This window comes from Myotis yumanensis, unplaced genomic scaffold (assembly GCF_028538775.1).
Source record: "Myotis yumanensis isolate MYYU_CA2020_CCGP unplaced genomic scaffold, mMyoYum1.0.hap1 SCAF_10, whole genome shotgun sequence".
Classification (NCBI taxonomy): Eukaryota; Metazoa; Chordata; class Mammalia; order Chiroptera; family Vespertilionidae; genus Myotis; species Myotis yumanensis.
Window position 1 is genome coordinate 46134260 of NW_027223761.1, and position 19672 is coordinate 46153931.

A 19672-nucleotide genomic window follows, 5' to 3' on the forward strand; every position below is an offset into this window, starting at 1 on the left:
ACAGCTGCGGAATATACATTCCTCTCAGGTGCTCATGAGACATATTCAAAAATAGACCACATATTGGGTCACAAGCAAAGTCTCCACAAATTCAAGAAGATTGAAATCATAAAAAGCTTCTTCCCAGACCACGATGGCATAATGTTAGAAATAAACTACAATAAAAACAACCCAAAATACTCAAACACTTGGAAGCTGAATAGCATGTTATTAAATATTGATTGGGTTACCGATGACATCAAAGAAGAAATTAAAAACATCCTGGACACTAATGACAATGAAAACACAACAATCCAAAACCTCTGGGACACAATGAAAGCAGTCCTGAGAGGAAAGTTTATAGCTCTACAGGCCTATCTCAAAAAACAAGAAAAAATGGTAGTCAATCATCTAACTCTACAACTCAAAGAATTAGAAAGCGAGCAACAAGAAAACCCCAGAGTGAGCAGAAGGAAGGAGATAATAAAGATTAGAGCAGAAATCAATGAAATAGAGACCAAAAAAACAATACAGAAAATCAATGAAACCAAGAGCTGGTTCTTTGAAAGGATAAACAAGATTGACAAACCCCTAGCCAGGCTCACCAAGAAGCAAAGAGAGAGGTCCCAAATAAACCAAATCAGAAATGATAGAGGTGAAATAACAACAGACCCCACAGAAATACAAATGATTGTTAAACAATACTACGGGCAACTCTACTCCAACAAACTAGACAACCTGGAGGAAATGGACAAATTCCTAGAAAAATACAACATTCCAAAACTCAATCAGGAAGAATCTAAAAACCTCAATAGGCCAATAACTATGGAAGAAATTGAAGCAGTCATCAGAAAGCTTCCAGCAAACAAAAGCCCAGGGCCAGACGGCTTCACAGGGGAGTTCTACCAAACATTCAAGGAAGAACTAAAACCTACCCTCCTCAGACTACTACAAAAAATTCAAGAGGAAGGAACGCTTCCAAGCTCATTCTATGAAGCCAGCATCACCCTAATACCAAAACCAGGTAAAGACATCACAATGAAAGAGAATTACAGGCCAATATCCCTCATGAACATAGATGCCAAAATCCTCAACAAAATCTTAGCAAATCGGATCCAGCAGTACATCAGAAGGATCATACACCATGACCAAGTAGGATTTATCCCAGAGATGCAAGGATGGTACAACATCCGTAAATCAATAAATGTGATACATCACATAAACAAATTGAAAGAAAAAAACCACATGGTCATATCAATTGATGCAGAAAAAGCATTCGACAAAATCCAACACCCATTTTTGATAAAAACTCTCAGAAAGGTGGGAATAGAAGGATCATACCTCAACATAATAAAAGCCATATATGACAGGCCCACAGCCAACATCATACTCAATGGACAAAAACTAACACCATTTCCCCTAAGAACAGGAACAAGACAGGGATGCCCACTCTCACCACTCCTGTTCAACATAGTACTGGAAGTATTAGCCATTGCAATTAGGCAAGAAGAAGAAATAAAAGGCATCCAAATTGGAAAAGAGGAAGTAAAACTGTCCTTATTTGCAGATGACATGATATTATACATACAAAACCCTAGAGACTCCATCAAAAAGCTACTAGACTTAATACATGTATTTGGCAATGTAGCAGGATACAAAATTAACCCCAAGAAATCTGAGGCATTTCTATACACCAATAGTGAACTTTCAGAAAGGGAGATCAGAAAAACAATCCCATTTACCATCGCACCAAAAAAATTAAGATACCTAGGAATAAACTTAACTAAAGAGGTTAAAGACCCCTACTCAGAAAACTACAGGACGTTGAAAAAAGAGATAGAGGAAGACATAAACAGATGGAAGAACATACCATGTTCTTGGATTGGTAGAATCAACATCATTAAAATGTCCATACTACCCAAAGCAATCTATAAATTCAACGCACTTCCCATTAAAATACCAATGGCCTTCTTCAAAGATCTAGAACGAACTCTCCAAAAATTCATCTGGAATAAAAAAAGACCCCGAATAGCTGCAACGATCCTGAGAAAGAACAAAGTAGGTGGGATCTCAATGCCAGATATCAAGCTGTATTACAAAGCCACTGTTCTCAAAACTGCCTGGTACTGGCACAAGAACAGACATATAGATCAGTGGAATAGAATAGAGAGTCCAGAAATTAGCCCGAAAAAATATGCTCAATTAATTTTTGACAAAGGAGGCATGAACATACAATGGAGCCAAGATAGTCTCTTCAATAAATGGTGTTGGGAAAATTGGACAGACATATGCAAGAAAATGAAACTAGACCACCAACTTACACCATACACAAGAATAAACTCAAAATGGATAAAGGACTTAAATGTACGACAGGAAACCATAAAAATTCTAGAAGAATACAAAGGCAACAAAATCTCAGACATATGCCAAAACAATTTCTTCACTGATACAGCTCCTAGGGCAGTTGAAACTAAAGAGAAACTGAACAAATGGGACTACATCAAAATAAATAGCTTCTGCACAGCAAAAGAAACCATCAACAAAACAACAAGAAAACCCACCTCGTGGGAAAACATATTTGCCAACGTCATATCTGATAAGGGCTTAATCTCCAAAATTTATAGGGAACTCATACAACTTAACAAAAAGAAGATAAACAATCCAATCAAAAAATGGGCAAAGGATCTAAATAGACACCTTTCAAAAGAGGACATTCAGAAAGCCAAGAGACATATGAAAACATGCTCAAAGTCACTAATCATCCGAGAGATGCAAATCAAAACAACAATGAGGTACCATCTCACACCTGTCAGAATGGCCATCATCAACAAATCAACAAACGACAAGTGCTGGAGAGGATGTGGAGAAAAAGGAACACTTGTGCACTGCTGGTGGGAATGCAGACTGGTGCAGCCACTATGGAAGGCAGTATGGAGGTTCCTCAAAAAATTGGAAATGGAACTCCCATTTGACCCTGTGATCCCACTTCTAGGAATATATCCCAAGAAAACAGAAACACCAATCAGAAAGGATATATGCACCCAGATGTTCATAGCAGCACAATTCACCATAGCTAAGATCTGGAAACAGCCTAAGTGCCCATCAGTAGATGAATGGATTAGAAAACTGTGGTACATCTACACGATGGAATACTATGCTGCTGTTAAAAAGAAGGAACTCTTACCATTTGCAACATCATGGATGGAACTGGAGAGCATTATGCTAAGTGAAACAAGCCAGTCAATGAAGGAAAAATACCACATGATCTCACTCATTCATGGATAATAAAGACCATTACAAACTTTTGAACAATAATAGATATAGAGGCAGAGCTGCCTCAAACCGATTGTCAAACTGCAGTGGGAAGACCAGGGAGGGTTGGGGGGCAGGAGGGAGGGGAGTAAGAGATCAACCGAAGGACTTGTATGCATCCATATAACCATAACTAATGGACATAAGACACTGGTGGGTAAGGGAGGGCAGGGGCTTGTCAAGGGTGGGGGGGAAAAAGGACACATATGTAATACCCTTTGTAATGCTTTAAGCAATAAAAAAAAAAAAAAAAAAAGATTTATTTAAAGAAATAAGTGAGTTTATGGTATTTATTTGGCCCAGTTAAGCTGTTTTCCAATGTTCACCCAGTGGCCTCCTTCCAGATGTAGGCATACTAGTATGTACATACAGCAACAATAGAAAAATGCATTTTTGAGTATAGATAGAAAGTGTTATAGAAATAAAGCTTGTTTATATTTCACTGGATAGTTTTAAAGTTCTGTACTTATAACACATAAATGGCATTTTTACATTCATTTCTGTAGTGATCATCTTACACTTGGATACCCCACTGATGACTTTTCTAAGTATGAAACCACTACTACTTGAAATTGTAGATCAAGATATATGAGCATTAGCCCTCGCCAGTTTGGCTCAGTGGATAGAGCGTCAGCCTGCGGACTGAAGGGTCCCAGGTTTGAATCCAGTCAAAGGCACATGCCCAGGTTGTGGGCTTGATCCCCAGTAGGGGGCATGCAGGAGGCAGCTAATCAATGAGTCCCTCTCATCATTGATGTTTCTATCTCTCCCTCTCCTTTCCTCTCTGAAATCAATAAAAATGTACTTAAAAAATATATATATGAGCATTAGAATCATGAATTATTGAGTTTTCATATTCTCAAATTCTTAGCTTATTTTCTAGAATTCTTTACTTTGTTCCTGATTCAGAAAGTTGGTTTCTCAGTAAATATAAGCATTTTTAAAGCTGTGTAGAATAAGAAGCGGTGAATGTTTGTACTGTTTAAAATGTTGAAATTCAGGCTGGCAAAATATGATCGATTGGCATCAATATAGATAGTTTACTACATGGGATCTTTGTAGCAAAAAAAAAAGTGGGGTTATTTCAATGTATACTCTTATTTGGGTCAGATGAGCTAAGAGAAGATGTATTATTTTGTTAACTTTATATTTTAGTTCTTAACAACTTAAGGAATGTTTTCAATCCATTACTTCATTTGGTCCCCTTCTAGGTAGAAACAAATTATTATTATCCCATTAAAAAACAAAAATCAAACAAACCAACAAAATCTCTTAAGTTTTAGAGGTTAAATAAAGTTTACATGACCTCTTCAAATTCCCATAGCTGGTTGGTGGCAGCGTGGTGCAGAATCCAGGTGTGACTCTTAGTGATGACACTCTCTGCAGTATCATCTTGACCTCTTACAGCTTTAGGAACTGTAAGGCTATCTAATCTAATAAAAGAGAAATATGCAAATTGACTGTACCTTTGCTATGTCCCAAGCCACGCCCACCAGCCAATCAGAGCAAATTAACCCAACCAAGATGGCGGCCAGCAGCCACGGAGCTGGAGCAAGCAGGAGGCTTGGTTGCCCCGGCGATGGAGGAAGCCAAGCTTCCTGCCTGCCCTGGCCAGCTGTGGCCTCTGCTAAAGGCAACAAAGTTTCAATTATAGAAGATAAATAAATCCCAGACACCTGCTTCCAGCCAGCCTCCACTGGGAACTTGGGTGGCTGGGGGCCGTGGCCAGCCTGCAAACAGCCATCAGCCCCTCACCCAGGCTGGCCACACCCTCATGGGGTGAGGGTCCCCGCTGGGGGGCTTGGCAGCCTGAAAACAGCCATCAGCCACTCAGCCAGACTGGCCAGGCACCCCAGCAGGACCCCCCACCCTGAAGGGGGTGTGGCCAACCTGAAAATGGCCCTCAGCCCCTCACCCAGGCTGGCCAGGCACCCCAGTGGGACCCCCACCCTGAACCGGGACACCCTTCAGGGCAAACCAGCCAGCCCCCACCCATGCACCAGGCATATAATAAAAGGGTAATATGCAAATTGACCCTAACAGCAGAACGACTGGGAATGACTGGTCACTATGACACACACCACCGGGGGGTAGACACTCAATGCAGGAGCTGCCCCCTGGTGGTCAGTGCGCTCCCACAGGGGGAGCTCTGCTCAGCCACAAGCCAGGCTGACGGCTGCCAGCACAGCAGTGATGGCGGGAGCCTCTCCCGCCTCCTCAGCAGCAATAAGGATGTCCGACTGCAGCTTAGGCCTGGTCCCCGCTGTCAAGTGGCCATCCCCTGAGGGCTCCTGGGCTGCCAGAGGGATGTCTAATTGCCAGCTTAGGCCCAATCCCCCAGGGAGCGGGCCTAAGCCAGCAGGTGGACATCCCCCAAGGGGTCCCAGACTGCGAGAGGGCACAGGCCGGGCTGAGGGACCCCCCCCCCCAAGTGCACAAATTTTTGTGCACCGGGCCTCTAGTCTATATAATAAAAGCCTAAGCAACCACTGCAGCAGAACAACCAGAAAGACTGCTATGATGCGCATTGACCACCAGGGGGCACATGCTCAACACAACAGCTGCCCCCTAGTCATCAGTGTGCTCCCCCAGGGGGAGCATCACTCATCAGAAGCCAGGTTCACAGCTGGCGAGTGCAGCAGCGGTGGAGGGAGCCTCTCCCTCCTCCTCCGCAGCGCTAAGGAGCAGCAAGCCAAGCAGTGGTGGGCAGTATGGAGCAAAGGGTCCCGGACTGAGAGAGGGTGCAGGACGGGCTGAGGGGATTCCCCGCCCCCTGCACGATTTTCGTACACTGGGCCTCTAGTATAAACATAAAGGAGTAGATGCTTCTGGTTTTTGTTCCATTTGGATTTGGGGTCAAGAGATTAAATAAACTTGTATTGTCTTTTGATCCCTAAAGAAATTAATCTGGGATTCCATTACAGAAACTGGTTATTATTTTATTTAGTGGGATAAAGATCACTGGAGAAAGTGAGTACAACTCATAGGAGGGTGTGACTTTCTCAGAGTGACACAGCTCATAGATGGGCAGACTCTGGTCTTCTACCTCCTAGTTCACAGTATCACACTTTCTCTGTGAGGCAGTATCACATATATTTGTTTAAAATGACTACTAGCTACATATGCTGTAGTGATTTCTGGAGAAATAACATCACCTCCTCTATTTTCAGTCAGCCATCGCCCCCAGCCCCAACAACCCTCCCAGCCCCAGCGGACACTACTCCAGCATGTGGCTCAGTCACAGACTGCAACACAGACTTCAGTGGTGGTGAAGTCCATTCCAGCATCTTCCCCAGGAGCAATTACCCACATTATGCAGCAGGTTGTACCTCTTCTTTTCCTTCCTACCTTCTGTAACAGCTTTTTGCCTGAAATGAGGTTCAGTTTCATCTTCTCTTGTAAGAGGAGAAACAACTGAATCAGAGAGTGTTTGTGTACTTCTTTCATCTGTGAGGAGTGAATAGAGGAAATGAATTGAAAGTCTTAACAGAAAGTAACTAAGAAATAATATTCTTGGATTTTCTGTGAACTCTTACTATTTTGAAAGGGTGGGGCTATCTAGATGAATTTATGACATCAGAATTGGCCGCTGCTTCTGTGATTTTTATTGTTATGAAAGAATTTATCACTGAGGTAAGTTTCAAATGAAATAAAAGTTGGCTTGTTTCGGTTTTTGTTACTAAGGTTTTTTGTTTTTTTTCTTATTTGTTTTACTTTTTGCTTTTATAATGAGTCCTCATGGAAACATTATGAATAAGTAGGTAAATACATATTTGATTTTTAAAAATTATTATATATGACCAATGAAGAAGGAAAAGACTCAACAGGGAGAATGAATTAATTAAAACAGAAAATCTGGTACCAAGGATAATGGGAGAAAGAAAAACATGTTGATAAGTTGATTTTTTTTTTTTGTCAGATACTGTGCTTTGAGCTTTAAATGCACTAACTTGTTTAATTCTATGATCCTGTAAGATGGGTATGTTATCCCTCTTACAAATGAGGAAACTCATGCTCACAGAAGTTAAGTAACTTATCCTAGGTGGCAGAGCCAGGATTTAAACTCAAAGTAGCCTGCCTTTATTATAAAGTGATCTCACAGATATCACATATACGTATTTACATAAATCACCATCTCTCCACTACCGGTAGCAGTTGACCCTAATAGTAGGCAAACTACCTGAAAGGCAATGAAGAAAATGTTGAATTAAAAACCTATATGTGTAAGTCCGTTAAGAGATGGGGGGAGGGTTTTAATTGAATCTTATAGAGGTACAGCATATGACAGGATGGGATTGGTGTCACTGAGGGAAGTCAGGTGGCCAGAGGTTTTGCTAGGTGTCAGATCTCCCTGGAGTCTGACCCTCTTCTGGCCAGTCCTGACATTGACCTTTCTCAAGACAGCCAGAGATGTCAGACAGGCTGGCCCAAATCATATCACTCAAGATCGATGCTCCTCCCAACACTATTATAACCAACACCAGACAGTCTCCCTTTCCACTGACAGAGTGCTCTTGTCCCCTCCCCCGTCATTCTCTCCAGGGAGCCGGGTCTCTGGGAAGCTGTTTCCTAGTGGGCCTTAAATCTGAGCAAAGGGGTGAAGGAGGGCTACTGCAGAGGGTTGTTTCCGCAGACCTTTGTGAAGTCCGATTAACCATCTCCACTCTGAGTAGAGAGGCCCTCTGTGGGGACTGGGATGGGCATGTCCCTCAGGCAACAATTCTTACCTTCTGGACCAGCAGTCGCCAACCTTTCAGACCTCATGGACCACCAGTGTTCTGTGGACCACCGGTTGGCGACCGCTGTTCTGGGCAGTGTTGGGCATGCACATGGCCAAAGTAGGCTTCTCTGAACCTTGGCTTTTCTCTGGATGCCTCATTGCTGGTTTGCTACATCTTTGTATGGTTAGCATCTCTGATTACCAGTCTTGAGAGCTGTTTCTTTAGACAGGCAGCCTTTTCTTCTTTTTCTGTGTTGGGCTGTGCTTGCAGAGCAACCTTATTCTTCTTACCTATAAGTTCGGGCCCTCAAACTTTTCTTATAGAAGTGAGTAGACTAGTTTTTACAGTACTTAATGTCTGAGAGTTGAAATTACAGGAGTGTCAATGTAAAGCCCCCTTTTGATTTGGAAATCTTGAGGTTTCTTGGTCTTTTTAGGCTCTTCCCTCTGATAATTTTTGCATGAATCTCATAACCAAGTCTTTTCCAGTTTGAGGAAAATGTAGCATTATAGGTGTTTTTCTTATTTCATTCTTACTTTGTGCCTTTTTTACTTAGGCATTAAGCAGCCACACTGCTTTTACCAAACACAGCGAGGAACTTGGAACTGAGGAGGGCGAGGTTGAAGAGATGGACACTTTAGACCCTCAGACAGGTCTGTTTTATCGATCTGCCCTGACTCAGTCACAGTCCGCTAAACAGCAGAAACTTAGCCAGCCCCAGCTGGAACAGACTCAGCTGCAAGTGAAAACTCTGCAGTGCTTCCAGACTAAACAGAAGCAGACCATCCACCTGCAGGCAGACCAGCTCCAGCACAAACTCCCGCAAATGCCCCAGCTTTCCATCAGGCATCAAAAACTCACCCCTCTCCAGCAAGAACAAGCACAGCCCAAGCCAGATGTACAGCACACACAGCATCCTATCGTGGCCAAAGACAGGCAGCTTCCTACCTTAATGGCACAGCCCCCGCAAACTGTAGTACAGGTGCTTGCCGTGAAAACCACACAGCAGCTCCCTAAACTGCAGCAGGCTCCGAACCAACCAAAAATCTACGTGCAACCCCAAACCCCCCAGAGCCAAATGGCGCTCCCAGCCTCGTCAGAGAAACAGCCGGCAAGCCAGGTAACGGAATATTGATAGCATGCAAAGTTAAACTTCTCTGTTCACGGAAAAAATGAAACCATCACGACCCTATCCTGATTAGCAGTGCTTTCTCCTGGCAAGAGGAAACTCGAAAGCCTCATTATGCTGGTGTTAGTTTACCCCATCAGAAGGTTGGCATTAGGGAAGAAATGCACATCATTAATATAGGAAGGGGAAAAAGCATAGCACTCAGAAGTTGATTTTCCAGGCATTTTTTAATGAAATCACTTCAGCATTGATCAACAGTGCATAGAAGCGATATCCCTAAATTGTTTCTATTTTTTTAGGTATAAAATATTTATTTCCATGCCTGTAAACTCTTATTTCTGTGGCAGTAATGCTAAGTAAACTACAGTCTTTTCAGGCGCTTCATTGAACATCTTCCTTTGTAGTTTACATGATCACCATCTAGTTAATAAATTATCTCCTAGATTTATCTTCTAGATTGCAGAGAAATTATTTTTGGATAGTTGAAAGAAAAGCTATTTTCGGGAAAGTCAGTGGCTATGGAGTGATGTGTGTATGTGTAAATTATAAATACATAAATATGTAGAATATGTTTGTGTAAATGTATTTTGAAGCAAAAGATTTTTTGAAACCTTATTATTTTAAACAGCCGAAGATTATATAAAATAATTTGAGACAGGTTGAAGGTATACTGTGTGGGAATATGAATCCCCATGGAAAACAAGACTGCTGTGACATTTTTCCCCCTTAATTTATATGAACTTTGGCTGGATGAACTTTTGACCCCTCTTTCCCTAGATTCCTTACAAGTAGCCAGTTTCTTTCCTACCAGCCCTCTTATTGAAACACCGCACTTCAAAATGTCTTCCTAGTATACCGCACAAATGTTTCTTTTGCCATATTGTCTGGGGTGTTTGGTAGATTTTCAAAGAAATGTAGCTGTAACACACACAACCCCAATTTGTTTTCAGGTGGAGCAGCCAATTATAACCCAAGGATCCTCTGTTACAAAGATAACTTTTGAGGGGCGCCAGCCACCCACAGTTACAAAGATAACTGGTGGCAGTTCTGTGCCTAAGCTGACATCACCAGTTACAAGCATATCTCCCATTCAGACCTCTGAGAAGACAGCAGTGTCAGACATTTTGAAAATGTCTTTGATGGAAGCTCAGATTGATACAAATGTAGAGCATATGGTAGTGGATCCCCCAAAGAAGGCTCTTGCCACTAGTATGCTCCCTGGTGAAGCAGGATCATCATCCTCCACCCACGTGGTGGTGACAGGGATGGCAAATTGCACTCCCCAGCAACAGAAATGTAGAGAGTCCTGTTCAAGTCCATCTGCTGCTGGCCCTCCCCTAACAACAAGGAAAATCGATGCAGCAGGAATGCCTACAACAGGCCAGTTCATGCATATTCAGAATGTAGGCCAACAGAAAGCTGAAGAGAGCCCAGCAGAAATTATCATCCAGGTAAGAATTGGAAAGAACATGAGAACTCTTGGGCATCTTGGGGGTGGGGGTGGGGGGGTTGGTGGGTTTTGGGATGTCATAGGAAAAGTCAAACCGAGATGGAGAAAAGACAGATTACCTTGAGATGGTGATCGACAAATTTGGTTTAATACTTATTTAAATGTACAATTTTATACTTATTTTTGGGAAGTGAATCCCAGAAAAGTGATGGACATTGTCACACAGCACACCTTAGAGACAGTCATGGGTCCTGAGCCTATATGTCAGCTTGATTTATGCAAGTCACACTTCCCAGTGTTAAATTCAATAGGTCACCCTTGAAGATTGGCAACTTCCTAGGGTCAATTTTGGACTCCCTAATCTTTGCTCAAACTCTCCTGGGATATAATTGGATTGTACTTCTATTTCAAGTACATTTTAGGGATTCTTTCCTTGGAAAAACACAGTTTTTGATTTTGATCCAAATTTATGGTTTTTAGGATAATAAAAATTTAACTAGCCCTTGCCAGTTTGGCTCAGTGGACAGAGTGTCGGCCTGCGGACTGAAGGGTCCTAGGTTCAATTCTGATCAAAGGCATGTACCTTGGTTGCTGACACATCCCCAGTAGGGAGTGTGCAGGAGGTAGTTGATCGATGTTTCTCTCTCATCGATGTTTCTACCTCTCTATCCCTCTCCCTTCCTCTCTGTAAAAAAATCAATAAAAATATATTTTAAAAAATTTAACTAACTGAAATGTCTGGAGAAACAAGTAAGAAAATTTTCTCAGTAATTTAATTTTATATCTAAGTTGGGATTAACCTCAAAGTTTTGCTTTTTATTTCAATCATTATAATTGAAAAATCTTATTATGGTTACTGTCCTGTCTTGGTAAGTACAAGCTAGTGAACAAAAGTCTCACATTCTCTTCATTCTAAACTCATCTTTCATCATGTATAATAGATCAAGATTTAGTTCAGACTAGCCCTTAGAAGTTGTGCTTTATTCCCTTTCCCCTTGCAGAGTACCAGGCTGTTTGACAATTGTCATTTTTTGATAAACTGATACTTGTCTCAGAAGGTATCAGAGCAACAATTTAGGTAATTGAGAATTTTTAGATTTATGAAATGTGAATAGTCTAGGATTTTACCATAGATTCACACTTGGCAGTTCCTGTGGTAAAGTTCCTTTTCCATGATGCCAAGCTCTGAGAGAATGCAAATTAACCAATATTAATCCAAATCCTCCTATATAATAAAAGGCTAATATGCAAATCGACCAAATGGCTAAACTACCAGTCGCTATGATGCACACTGACCACCAGGGGTCAGATGCTCAACACAGAAGCTGCCCCCTAGTGGTCAGTGCACTCCCACAGGGGGAGCGCTGCTCAGCCAGAAGCCAGGCTCATGGCTCACGAGCACAGCGGCAGTGGTGGGAGCCTCTCCCACCTCCATGGCAGCGCTAAGAATATCCAACTGACGGCTTAGGCCCGCACCCCCGGGGGAGCAGGCCTAAGCCATCAGTCGGACATCCCCCGAGGGCTCCCAGACTGTGAGAGGGTGCAGGACAGGCTGAAGGACCCCCCGCCCCCGCCCCAGTGCGTGAATTTCGTGCACCAGGCCTCTAGTACAATATAATTAAGTATGGGGGAAATGCTTAAAGGCAAATAGAACTGGCCATTGAATTATTTAAATAATTTGTTTCTCCCCCTATTGAAAACAAATGTTAGTGAAATAAATAATCTTTGACAAAGGGATTTGTTGTTTTCCTCTGAAGAGGTGTAGAAAAAAAGGAATGGTTTCCTGGCTTTGCCATTCACTGTGTGACTTTGGGCAAGGCTACTTACTTAACCTCACTGTACCTTAGTCTATTCATCAGTAAAGCAGGAATAAGGTGCACCTACTTTACATGATTGATGTAAGGATTACATAAAATTGAGATGAAGCACCTGGCACAGTACCTGGCTCACAGTGATTGCCCAATGAATTGTAGCTAATACTATTTTTATTAAAATTTACTTTGGCTTCTCAGGGGTTAAATCGGTATACTCACTAAATTGAAAATAATTTTGGATAGCTTAATTGGAAATTATTTTCTGCACTTTCTGAACAAGGATGAAAATGCAATCTATTGCATGTATCAGGATAATAGCTATTTAATAGTTTCTCTTAAAAATACTCAGCTAACTTTTAGCATGTACCATGTGCTAGATTGCTATGTTAGAGGGAAGAGCAGCATAGTGATTAAGAATCAAGCTTTTGGAGTCAGAAATACCTAGATTTGAATCTCACTTGTACTCCTTATCAGCATTTTGGTTTTGAGCAACAAAGTTAATCGCTGTACCTCAGTTTTATCATCTATAAAATGGAAACAATGACATTCGCCTCACAGTGTTGTTTTGGGGATTAGGTCAGAAGATATATATAAAGCAGCTGGTCAAGTGTCTGAGTGATAAAATAAAAATAGCTCATGTTATTATAATTATCATTAATACATTGCTAGAACATTTTCAGATCTTATTAGTTATACTTAGCTTTTACCTGAAGTACATACTGATTTTGCTGATTCAGAAAAATACCTATGGGGATGAGTGAAGGAAGTCTGCAGAAGTGCTTTGATAGTAAATGCTTTGAATAAAAAGCATGATTCTTTGTAGACAGAGGTAATGTATAGTTCATTTATTCATTCGTTCATTCATTCGTTTGTTCATTCATTCCACATGTATTATTTAACTCAATGTTCCAGGCACTGTGCTAGGTGCTGAGATTAGAGTAGTAAACAAGATAGACTATATCTACTCTCCTGAAAGAGTCTATATGTATGGAATTCGTAGAATTTTAAAACTGTAAGGATCTTTAGAATATATCTTCTTCAACTATCTTATTTTACACAAAAGCAAACTAGAGCTCAAGGAAGTGACGTGACTTTTTCGGAGGTCCACAGTCAGAGCCAAAGCTGAACAAAATCCTGGTTTCCTGACTCAGACTTTTTCACAAGGATTAGCTATGTGAGAGGGGGTGGGGAATGGGGGTGGGGGGTGACAAACAAAAAATCTGACTACATACACATTTAAAATGTGCTTAATGATCAAATGAAAATGTCCTTCAAAGTCTGTCTCTTGAATAGGCACAGCTTTCACCTCCCTTGTTAGAAGAGGAACCATCAAGGAGTAGAAAGATTACTTGGAGTTTAATAGGACGTGGCTTTGAATCCTGACATTAACCCTGACCAACTGTGTGACTCTGATTAAGTCACTGACCCTCTTAGTTTCCTCATTTGTAAAATGGGAATAATGTTTTCCTTATAGTGTTGTTCTGGGGATTTAGTAGAATATCATGTGAAAGTACCTAGCACAGTGTCTAGCGTGTAGTAATTGTCTAATAAATGTCAGATTCCTTTTTCCTTCTTTAGGGTTGTTAGAGAATCTTTCTGTTACCTTTTCTTACCATAAAGCTTCTCTCCTGTGTCTTCTCTTCCAGGCCATTCCCCAGTATGCTATTCCTTGTCACTCCAGCTCCAATGTGGTAGTAGAGCCCAGCGGGCTCCTTGAGCTAAACAACTTCACCAGTCAGCAGTTGGATGACGATGAAACAGCAATGGAGCAGGACATAGACAGTAGCACAGAGGATGGAACTGAGCCCAGTCCCTCTCAGAGTTCTGCTGAACGATCCTAGTGTTTTGGACACAGGAGTGCACTTTAAAACCTACTTGGTTACCAAGTGTCCAGGGAAGCCCTTGTATTTGGATGTGTAAAGAGAGCACTTTGCCCATGCTTAGACTGTACATCCCGCAGCAGCAGTGTTTCAACAAGAATTGCTGTAGGAGAAGCATTTTAAAGCAAAATAAAACAGGGAATGTACTTTTAAAAAAGTGAAAAGAAAGAAAAAAGGAAAAAAAAGAAGAAAAAGAAAAACAGATGCACATCTACAGGGCAGGAGACCTGATATTCTTCCTCTGTTGGACCGTGGCTGATGGAAAAGTTTGCCTTGCAGTGGAAAGAGACTTTTTTCTGTGAATGTTCCTCAGCTGGTTTCTACTGAGCAAAACACCATCAAAAAAGGAGACTGTGAATAGTTTGTACTTTGAAACAGTGTGTCAGGAAGTTTTTTCCCCCTTTAATCTTGTATATTTTTGCAAATCCCTGGAAGGGTTGAATTAACCAATTCAACATTTTACATTTGCTCAGATCATAGTTTATAAAATAACTAGAAAAATACTGGCATTAAAGAGTCCTTGTTGGATGATGAAAAATCAGATCCCTAACCAGTGGTGGGAAGTGCTTTTTTTGGTGGTTTGTACATTCTCACCAATTGTATGCTAATTTATTGTGTTGTTGTTCCTTTGTGCTCCAGGCCAGCACACTTGCCTTCTATTTATTTAAATGTAAACATTTTAAAGCAGACTATATTCCTTCTGACAAATTTCCTGTAAACCAGGATTGCCTACATTTCCACCTCCCCCCTCCCCACTTTAAGAAAACTTATAAGAAAATGTTTCATTGTGAAGCAGAGGAAAAAGAAACATTTTCTGACCCAAAGGAAATTGTCAGTTATGTTCAGGAAAACAAATTATTCATATGTTGCTATCTTTACATTGAAATTGCACATTCATGTTGGACTGAGACTTTGAAAAATCTTTTACATACTTTTGTTTAACCCCCTTTGAAATGTATAAAAGGTTCATTTACAGTTCTAAATGTAATGTTTTTAAGCATTCTACCTTTTTAGGACATAGTTTGTTTAAGCAATATGTTTGGGTCTTGTGACCACTGTCACAAGTAGAGTGAGGGGTAAGAGGGTCGGAGGATAAGGCAGTTTTGACAAGTTGTGGCAAAGGAAATTATACTTTTCATTTTTAAAAAATGTAAATAGAAATGTTTTTAACGGTTTTATATAGATTTCACTATAAATAAGTGTTTTAAGACTGACAAATGTTGAACTGTATATACATATATCAGCATAACTGCCCAATTTTTGGTGCTGAAGTACTGTAAGTAGAATTCATCAACAGTCTCCTAATTTTTGCATCTATATCTGGAAAGAAAAACTGTGATACTATAGTTAATAAATTCCCACTAGAGTGACATGATTTAAACACAAGCATTCATAAGATGCACTGGTCTTTGGTAGTTGTCATTATTTCTGTTAAGTGATGATGACCTACCCATAGATGGAGCTGTTGGATGTTATTTTATTGTACAAATTCATGTTTAAAAGACTTTGTGACTGTTTATAGTTAAGTAATTTTTTTAACCTCTCGGGTCATAGACTTCTTTGAAAATCTGATTACACTATGAACTCTCTCACCAAAAAGATACACATGCCAATATACATGTTAGATTTTGCATATAATTTTAGGGGTTTATAGGCCCCTCAGCATATCCTGTATTCCAGGTTAAGCCCTCTCTAATGGTCAATTCATTACTTGCAGGTGTAAGTTTTTATAAAATAAAATATCTTTTAAATATTTGTGGATCAGGTAACAAGAGCAAACTTGAATAAAATTATTGCGTTCTTCTATATATATTCTGGCAGCATAGCATACCTATCTCCCTTTGAGAATTTAACCTTAATGTGTTTCAGCAACTGGAATGGCAAATGAAACTTCCATAGTCTACATTTTTTAAAAATTAGTGCACAATTAACAAATTTTCAAATGAGAGTTTTAAAATTGTTTTATCTTAAAGGTGTTAATTTCAAGGGCAACATGAATTCTTTTATTCAAAAAAAATATTAATTAAGCATCTAATGTGTGCCAGGTACTATTCTAAGCCACCAGGGATACTATACTGAATAAACAGAAAATTCTACCCTCGTGGAGTTTATAAATAGGACTTATTGCCGATGAAGTGAATGTGAGTGCTAAAGGAAGGAAGAAACAAGAAACAGGTTTCTTGATTAAGTGGATGGTGACACTATATGTGGATCTGCAGGCGTTCTTTCATTTTTATTTTTTAAAATATATTTTTATTGATTTCAGAGAGGAAGGGAGAGGGAAAGAGAGAAATATCAATGAGAATCATTGATCGGCTGCCTCCTGCACACCCCCTGCTGGAGACTGAGCCCAGAACTAAGTGCTGTGATGGAGAAATTTGCAGGGCCATGATAGAAATGGGAGATTGGAGAGTTTCCCTCGGGATGGAATGCCTAAACTGTGATCTGAAGGAGGAGGTTTTAACTAGGCAAAGTGGGGGCCGGGCGGGGAGGGGAGAGACACTTGTCCAGGTATATAGACAGCAGGTACAAAAGCCCTGTGGTGGGAGGAGAACTTCGAATAAGCCAGTGTGGCAGCAGCAGCATGGAGAGTAAACCAGTGTGGTGGGAGCAGAAAGTACAGGCTGAATTACAGTGGGGCCTTGACTTAAGAGGGTCCCGACTAACGAGTTTTTCGAGATACGGGCCGTCTCTCGGCCGGTTTTTTGCTTTGAGTTGCGAGCTAAAATTTGGGTTACAAGCCAGCTTCAGATACCCCACCACTAGTTGGCGCAGCGAACATCACAGTGAATGCCACAACATCAGCCCAGCATCACATGTCTCACTCGTTCACTTTTTGATTTGACATACGAGTAATTTGAGTTATGAGCTCCGTCATGGAACGAATTAAACTCGTAAGTCAAGGCCCCACTGTATATGGATCCTGTGGGTTATGATAAAGGGTTGGGTCTTTATTCTAAGAACAATGAGACATCATTGAAAAGTTTTCAGGCTGTGGAGTTTGCAAAATGAATTACCATAGTTACAAATTGTTTGGAGTTACGTTGGTTTGTTTGACATATCTTTTGTTGATGCCAGCCTCAACTCCTTTTGTCCTTTTCTCAAACATCTTCAGTGGTTTCTCCAATACTGTACTATGAATCAGACATACCAGGGCCTCAGCCAAAGCTTCAATCTTTGTTTCTAGATTCAAAACCATTTCACATCCCTGATCTACTGCCTGTCTCCTTCACCACACACACATTTAATTGCTCTGCATTTAAAAGTCTCATTCCTCAAAGCCCAGCTTGAATTTCCCCTCCCCCAAGACTTCCCAGGTCTCTTCAATGAGGACATCCCACCCCACTGCTGGGTTCCTCTAGCATTTGGGGATAAACGTATTTACTTAGCGCTCACCATTAATAACCTACTGCAAATTATTTGCACTGCATAACGTGCTCTGTGTAGGCAAGGATTCGCTTTTTTTGTTTTTGTTTTTAAGTCACCCAATTTCTTGTATAACTAGAGGCCCAGTGCACGGATTCGTGCACCGGTGGGATCCCTTGGCCTGGCCTGCACCTTCTCACAATCTGGGACTCCTCAGGGGATGTTGGACTGCCAGTTTTGGCCGGATCCCCGCAGGACAGGCCAACGGACCCCAGCAGTGTACGAATCTGTGCACCAGGCCTCTAGTATGCATATAAGATCTTTGGTTAATCTCTTCCCACCCTCCCCACTTCCCTCTGAGATTCGTCAGTCTGTTCCATGTTTCCATGCTTGTGTGTTAAGTGCCTGCCCCCTGATGGTCAGTGCGCATCATAGCTACCGGTCGAACAGTCACTTAGATATATATATATATATATAGTGACTAGAGGCCTGGTGCATGAATTCATGCACAGGTGGGGTCCCTCAGGGTGGCCTGCAGGGATTGGTCCGAAACCCTCAGTCCAACGCCGCCTGCCGCTCCTGCCTGTGCTCCCGCTTATCCTGAACCTGCTGTGCCTGCCGAAGGCTTGCATCCAGTCAATCCCGATAGGAAGAGGCTCGCACCGCCATAGTGGCGCTCGCCAGCCATGAGCCCTGCATCTGGCGCCCATCTCAAAGGGGGAGGGCGGGGGGACTGGGATGCAGTTGGTCCTCTAGGCAGGCAGTGGGATGCCCTGGCTGATCTGGGATCTGGATCCATCCCACTGATGTTGGCGCTGGTTGCCAGGAGCCATCTGGCGACCACTTTTATATCATTTCTTCCTTGTGGTGCATCTAGGAAGGGGAAGTGGCCGCGGTGCCCAAGGCTGCCTTCCGGGAGGCTGGCAGCACTGTTGGGATCGTGCCAGCAGTGCTGGTCCTTCGGTGCCTGGCCCATTCTCCGGAGATTGGACCTGCAGGACTACTGAGGGAGGGAGTGGCTGCCTCCAGGCTGGTGGGCCACCGGGACGAGTCAGTCAGCTGAGTGGCGCTCCCATTGTGGGAGCACACTGACCACCAGGGGACAGATCCTGCTTTGAGCATCTGTCTCCTGTGGTCAGTGTGCATCATAGCAACTGGTTGACCAGTCATTCGGTCACTTAGGCTTTTATATATATAAACTAGAGGCCTGATGCACAAAATTCATGCAAGGGGCTCGGCCCTCGCAGCTACGGCAGCTTGCCTCGACCCTCGCAGCCGTGGCGGCTTCCCTCGCAGTCCTGGCTTAGTCCGGAAGGTCGTCCGGAAGGAAGTTCGGCTATCCAGTCTAGTTAGCATATTATGCTTTTATTATTATAGATATCTGGTAGGAATTCCTTATGTATACTATCACAATGTGAGGGTTCCTTTGCAATTCCCCACAATGTGCCTGTCAGTGAGTCCTTGAAATTCAACATGTTAGGGAGTTACTCTAAGAAATTCTTTCAGGCCCTAACCAGTTTGGCTCAGTGGATGGAGTGTCGGCCTGCGGACTGAAGGGTCCCAGGTTTGATTCCGGTCAAGGACACGTACCTTGGTTGCGGGCACATCCCCAGTGAGGAGTGTGCGGGAGGCAGCTGATCGATGTTTCTCGCTCATTGAAGTTTCTGACTATCCCTCTCCCTTCCTCCTGTAAAAAAAAACAACAATAAAATATATTTAAAAAAATTCTTTCAGTCTAAAGTGAGAGGTGATGAGTTTCTCAATTTTTTTATGCCCTTGCATCTTAAGGTTTAATATTGAAGGTGGTTAGAATTTAGTGAGATCATTGATGATCTTGGTAGGTAGGATTCACTCTCATTCAGTCAATAACATTATATTTAGCTCTTCATGGATCAGCTGCTTTCCCCTGCTGGTACAGTTCACCAGGGTTTGTACTCAACCTACATCCCTCTTCCTCTCTGCAGTATTCCTGAAGCTATCATTTATACTATGGCTTTAAACTCCACCTGTATATGGGTTAA

General features: G+C 41.9%; 1 protein-coding gene across 8 annotated transcripts in view; it reads left to right on the forward strand.

Moving 5' to 3' along the window:
• Positions 1 to 16749, forward strand: part of EMSY (EMSY transcriptional repressor, BRCA2 interacting) — a 94662-nt gene extending 77913 nt beyond the window's left edge. For all 8 annotated transcript variants that reach the window (XM_070425655.1, XM_070425657.1, XM_070425661.1 and 5 more), the window contains 4 exons: positions 6462 to 6613; positions 8569 to 9132; positions 10092 to 10592; positions 14052 to 16749. In XM_070425655.1, the coding sequence (XP_070281756.1) occupies positions 6462 to 6613; positions 8569 to 9132; positions 10092 to 10592; positions 14052 to 14246 (1412 nt within the window). In that variant the 3' untranslated portion in view covers positions 14247 to 16749. The remainder of the gene's footprint in view (positions 1 to 6461; positions 6614 to 8568; positions 9133 to 10091; positions 10593 to 14051) is intronic.
• Positions 16750 to 19672: the final 2923 nt, after the last annotated feature.